Source organism: Chroicocephalus ridibundus, chromosome 9 (genome assembly GCF_963924245.1).
Source record: "Chroicocephalus ridibundus chromosome 9, bChrRid1.1, whole genome shotgun sequence".
NCBI lineage: Eukaryota > Metazoa > Chordata > Aves > Charadriiformes > Laridae > Chroicocephalus > Chroicocephalus ridibundus.
Window position 1 is genome coordinate 3,876,362 of NC_086292.1, and position 5,926 is coordinate 3,882,287.

At 46.0% G+C, this 5,926-nt stretch overlaps 1 protein-coding gene across 3 annotated transcripts; it reads left to right on the plus strand.

Moving 5' to 3' along the window:
- Positions 1-202: 202 nt before the first annotated feature.
- TAF9B (TATA-box binding protein associated factor 9b) lies at positions 203-3,639 on the plus strand. 3 transcript variants are annotated; one of them, XM_063346881.1, is made up of 7 exons: positions 203-284; positions 362-443; positions 704-840; positions 915-1,049; positions 1,875-1,956; positions 2,526-2,639; positions 3,113-3,639. In XM_063346881.1, the coding sequence occupies exons 1-7, from the start codon at positions 234-236 to the stop codon at positions 3,277-3,279; spliced, it is 768 nt and encodes a 255-aa protein (XP_063202951.1). In that variant the 5' UTR covers positions 203-233; the 3' UTR covers positions 3,280-3,639. The 3 variants fall into 3 exon arrangements, with proteins under 3 accessions (XP_063202951.1, XP_063202952.1, XP_063202953.1); XM_063346882.1 differs by having other exon boundaries at positions 212-280; XM_063346883.1 differs by lacking the exon at positions 2,526-2,639 and having other exon boundaries at positions 212-284.
- The last annotated feature ends 2,287 nt before the right edge of the window (positions 3,640-5,926 follow it).

The window sequence follows — 5,926 nt, forward strand, 5'->3', positions numbered from 1 at the left end:
GCCGTGGCCGTTAGAGGCCTCGACGGCTTGTTTGCTTTGGCACAGAAAGGAAGAACGGCAACTCCTGCATCGCACAAGCTGCTGCCAAGACCCAGTTTCTCCCCCTCAGCTCAGCGCCGCCCCGGCCCCGGCCCCGGCCCCGGCCAGGCCACGTCTCCATGGCAACCGCCCTCCCGGCCCCCGTACCCGGTCACGCGACCGGAAGCGGCCGTCCGGGGAGGGGAGCGGAGGCGATGGAGCCGGCCAAGATGGCGTCTCCCAAGAGCGCGCCGAAAGACGCGCAGGTACCGCGGGGCCGGGACGGGCCGGGACGGGGCGGGTGAGGGCGGCGGAACTGAGCGGTGCCTTCTCCGCCTCGCAGGTGATGGCGCAGATCCTGAAGGACATGGGCATCACGGAGTACGAGCCGCGCGTCATCAACCAGATGCTGGAGTTCGCCTACAGTAAGGGGCGGCGGGGCCGGGCCGGGCCGGGGGCTCTGCCGGGGCCTGACAGGGGCAGCGGCGCTGCTCCGGCGGAGGGAAACGCCGAGTGGAGGGGGGCAATGCTGCCTTTAGCCGTGTTTCCTTGGAGGGGTTCCCTTATCAGTCTTCAAAAATATCCTTGGAGGAAGCAGTGTTTTCAGTGACAGTCGGGTGAGATTGGGGGAGAGAAGATTTATTTCTTTTAATCCAGCCTTAATGAGAGGTGCTGTTTTTCAAAGGGTATGTGACAACTATACTGGAAGATGCAAAAATTTACTCGAGCCATGCAAAGAAATCCAGCGTCGATGCAGATGACGTGAGGTTGGCAATTCAGTGTCGAACAGATCAGTCGTTCACATCTCCGCCTCCAAGAGACGTAAGTAAAATTGTGTTGATAACAACACAACATAATAAAAGACCCCAGGTGGGAACGTAACCGTGTCTCTCCAGTTCTTGTTAGATATTGCAAGGCAGAAAAACCAGACGCCGTTGCCATTGATAAAGCCTTATTCTGGACCCAGGCTTCCGCCTGACAGATACTGCTTGACAGCCCCCAACTACAGACTGAAGTCTTTACAGAAGAAGGTAAGGGGTCTGGGTTGGGGACGATTCACCTAATGCCCACGTTGTTTGTCAGGAATGTTGGAATTAAGAGTTTTCCACACCTCTGAAGGATACGTGTGGGCAAATACTGACCTGTGTATGTCAAAAGAGTGTTTGAAACTAGGTCAGTGTTCTTTATCTCCAGGGATTTGCAAGTATTCGTATTGCTAGCTAGTTTCAAATGCAAAGCGTATTAAAAGAATGCATCTGTGAATCTTTTTAGCATTAAAGCAAAATTGTCAAGTTGAGTATCAGATTGTAAAAGGCAAACGTAAGGCATTAGTATCGATATTAAAGGGTATTTTGTACTTATACCACAGTTGTTTTTGCTTTAGAGGAAAGAGAAAATATTTACTTTGCTTGCTGGAAAATACTGAATGTCTCAGTGTGTAGGATTTAGTAATTATTTCCCACATTTTAAAGAAAGAATCTTAGAAGTTGAACGTAAGGTTCCAGGTGTTGACATGGGATGTGCTTTGGTGCTAGGTGTAGAGTTGAATAATAATCGTTGATTAAAATGTCCTGGTTGGCCTTTGCAGTGGAAACTAACTTGATTGAGCAGAGTGCTGTTTGCCAGATGAGCTGCCTGATGATTTTTGGCTTTCTGTCACGTCCAGGAGCTCTCAGCTCACACCAGTGATGTTCACACCATGAAGAGTTTGAGAACTTCTGTGTTGGCATACAGATTGTGTATTGCTGCCGTGAAATAGGCTCTCTGTGGTTTTGTAGGAAGAACTGTTTCTTGTTTTCATGTTAAGAACTGTTAATTTCTAATGGGATGCTAAACTGAGTGTTCTCTCTTGACAGGTCTCCTCCTCTGCAGGGAGAATAACAGTCCCTCGCCTGAGTGTTGGTGCTGTGAGCAGCAGGCCCAGCACTCCTACTTTAGGTAGGAAACAGCTCAGTTGGGGTTTCCCGTGTTGATTTTATGAAGGAAAAAAATAATGAGGAGTAATTTAAAGCGTCCTTCAACCACTGAGGACACATTGAGTGCCACCTGAACTTTGACAGCATCAGAAAAATTAAATTAGTTTTGAAAAGATTATCGTAATCTTTGATACATATATACATTACTGACGTTCTGTATTTTTATTCCTGTATTTGTGATAACTTCTATATGTGAGGAGACTATTCAAGAAACTTACGTAAGCTTGAGGGTTTTTTCCTCAACGTGAGCACTACACTGAACTACAAATGGCACTAACTAAAATCCATTTTTAAAAGGTTCACAAAATTTATGACTGAGCACGTACACTTACGTATTAGCCTAGAATTTTATAGGTCTTGAGTAAATGTGCGATTCTGCCTGAAAATCTGACTCCTGTATAACCAGCATCAGTATGTTCTTGTGTGTTCCCACTACTTTGAAAATAATAGGTTCCACTTTGAAAGTGAACTTATGAGTGCCAGTTTTTTGGTTTTATTTTTATCTTTTGACTGAGATGTTTTAAATATCAGGTACACCTTCAGCACAAACAGTATCCGTCTCAACAAAAGTTGGCACTCCAGTGTCGCTGACTGGTCAGAGGTTCACCGTACAGATCCCGTCTTCTCAGGCAGCAGTCAAGTCAGGTAAAACACAAGCTGTAAAGATCAGCGGCACTTTTTGGTGTTCTTTTGAGCAGAACCAAAATTAATTTCTAGTAATAATGTGGGAAATTACTTCACCTCTTCTGTATTTAAAAATTGCTAGTCTTTTGTGTCTCCTTACGTAAGGCAGGCAGTGTCCCCTCTCTGGTCATTCCAGTGAATTCTAGTTTTGATTCCTGTTTGCAGCACAGTGGTGTCACCCAGAACATACAGTGTTTCAGGCAGATTTCCCTTACACCTTAACTGCCACCTCTGTGCTCGCTTGCTCTTGTGCTCACCCCGCTACCATTGTCCTGTTTTCTCTGCTTCACTTTCAGGATCATTCCAGGGGTTTCAGCCCCAAATGTTCTAGTCCTACGCTGCTTTATTGGGTTGGAAGTTCTGTTTTAGTGCGGGAAAATCAACTGTCGTTTTTTTAAGCGTTTCATTCAACGACATCTTTCTTTTTTTCACAGCCACACCGACTACTCCAACAGTTCAGAATGTTCTAATTAATCCTTCGTTAATTGGACCAAAGAACATTCTTATTACTACAAATATGGTGTCATCACAGAATACATCTAATGAATCGAATCCCTTGAAAAGGAAGCATGAAGATGATGACGACTATGATAACTTGTGAAGAGACTGTCCCGTCCCCTTCCGTTCTTCAGTGATTCATATTGAGTCTGACGGGTTTTGCCAGGAGTTCTTTGTAAGCAACGTGCGAGCGTGTAAATACTCTGTTAAAATGCAGTTGGGTGCGGAGTGAGAGAGAGAGATCATTGCCTGTGGAAAAAGGGAAAAGCAGCTACTCTTTTCCTGTGTCCTGTAATGTCTTTTGAGCTTCAGCAGCAACGGTGAGCACTGTTAGACAGGAGAGCAGGCTTCGCGTCTCTTCTGTCGCCTGATTTCTAACAGACGTGTCCGTGTCTCTGAAGCCTGGTGAGCCAGGTGCTTGTAGTACTGCCCCGTGCCAAGTAAAAATAATTTTTAGAAAACACTGGGTGGCGTCACATAGATATTCATTTCAAATAACATCAAAATCATGAGTCCTGGGTGAGGTGGGATAGAGCTGGGGAATATCAGCTTTTTTTTTTCCCCCCCAAATACATGTTCTGCTTCGAGGTTGTGTTAGTCGTATACGCTGTTCTCCGTGTGCAGTTCCAGTGGGTGCGAAGATTATCTCTTAACAGTAGAAATGCAGACAAAAGGTAGAGGAGGGGATTTCTGGAGAACACTTGCTTAGGGCTGACCGCTGGTATCCATTAATCTGTGGTTTCTGTTGGCCATAACACCTCCACCAGTACCCACATCTCAAAAGTCAGAGAAGAGGTAAAATCCCAGCCAAGATTTGTTCTTTATTTCCAAAGAGCTGCACCTTGTCTTTCCGAGGGCTGCGTGGCTGTTTTTGAGGACTGAACGTGTTCTTTTACCACCTACAGAGAGCATATTGCATTGTCAGATGCATTTACCAGCCCGTCTTCCCCTCTCTGGTTATAGAAACTGATGTTTCTATACAGAGAACCCTCATTAGGGTGAGTTTTAATATTGGGCACCAACCCCCACTTTACCTGGGCTCCCAGGGAGGTCGTTCAGCTCAGAATGAGTCCCGCGCTGCTGCAGCCGATCTGCAAACCATCTTCAAGGCTGCTCGTGTGAGGCTGCTTGCACGACACGACAGCAATAGCCAGGCAATCCTTGCAGCCCCGCTTCTCAGTTTCTGGAATTACTGATTTTCAAAACATCAGTTCTTTAAAAAAACAGTTGCAGGTTTCACCAGAATGAGATCTCAAAGCCCTTGGACACAGAAAAAAACAGTGCACCAAGTATTTTGATGTGTTCAGAGGGCTCTTCCTAAGACTCCAGGAGGGTCTTAGGGCTGTCAGTCGTCACTTGGTTAAGCTCGTGCTTGTATCGAGTAACATATTGCCGTCCCCTTGGCTCGCGGTGGGATCTGGCGATGGGAAAATGGCCTGAGCTCGGCTGCGAGGGTCTGACGTGAAGCCCTGGGTACCTGCAGATGCTTTTGCGGTGCAGCAGGATCCCCGGTATGCTCTACTAAAAGACTGAATAAATTTGATGTGGTTTTATATATCAAACGATAACCAAAGCGGTGTGCTGGTGTAGCCATGTCCTTGGTGCCTTTCCTCGTGCCTCTTCTCGTGCTGAGCTTGACGTGGCTTAGGCTGGGCGAGCTCTTGCTCAAATTCTGGCTCAGCTGCAAATATAAACCCACTATTTCCTACTAAAAGGCCCTTAAAGGGTGACAAGCAATTGAATATACCCTTTTAACGTGGCACAGAAAGAAATGCTCTCTCTTTATGACACTTTTTTCAGGGCTGAAGTTGACTGATGGCCCCCCAGCCCCCTCGCTTTGCCCTGGCTGCCTTCTGCTGCAGGTTCTGAGGCTGCGGTGTCTGGGGGGGGCTTTTTGGAACCCCAGCGTTACTTTCCATTGGTTTTGTTTGAAGAAATGGTGAATAAAACTCGCTTTTCTCGGAGGGAAAAGGAAGAGCGTTCGGGAGACTTCTTAAGGTGAAGGTTGATGTAAAGATTGAAGAAAAACCCCACTTCTCAGCAGTGGATTGGGAAGGAAAAGCGTGTGGTGGGGGCTGCGGGGGTGGCACAGCCCCGGTTGGGGACGGCACAGGCTGGGGGTCCCCGGGGGGAAGAGAGGGGGAGTCCTGGCCCTCCCCTCCCCTGCCAGGCACACCCCCACCCACAGCTGTTCTTAGATATATATATATATAAAGATAAAAAATAGTTTCCAGGGATGGGGCATCTACCACCTCTCTATAGTGCGTGTTTATAGAGAATGTATAGTAATTAATGATGCTGCACATAAATACACTCAGCCACCCTTTATATATAATATAAACACACACTCATGCAGACACTTACTCTTTTCTGTAGCTACATATACGTATTTATATACAGCTTCAGACAGCCTTTTTTCGTATAGCTGCATACCCCATGCATTTGATGATAGTGTGTATAACATCATGTCTTTTTTCTTTTTGTACCGTACACGGCCACACTCTCACAGACACATACACGCTATTCAAATATACTTGTATAAATAAAACTATATGATATCGTCTCACAACCCCCCCTCCCCTTTTTAAAATACTTAATATACATAGTTTTTTCAACATACATATGTATGTAGCTTTAGTTTACACACATGCGCACTCTGTCTCTCCCCTCGCAATTGTAGCTACTCTCCCTATAAATGTGCATGCAGTCTCAGGCACTCTTTCATATATATAAAAAAGTATAAAATAATA

Bases quoted from the DNA above. Each gene is read 5' to 3' on its own strand.
- TAF9B (XM_063346881.1), top strand. From the start codon at position 234: ATGGAGCCGGCCAAGATGGCGTCTCCCAAGAGCGCGCCGAAAGACGCG. The intron at 1,050-1,874 runs GTAAGGGGTCTG...CTCTCTTGACAG, and splicing joins TGAAGTCTTTACAGAAGAAG to GTCTCCTCCTCTGCAGGGAG. The intron at 1,957-2,525 runs GTAGGAAACAGC...TTTAAATATCAG, and splicing joins GCCCAGCACTCCTACTTTAG to GTACACCTTCAGCACAAACA.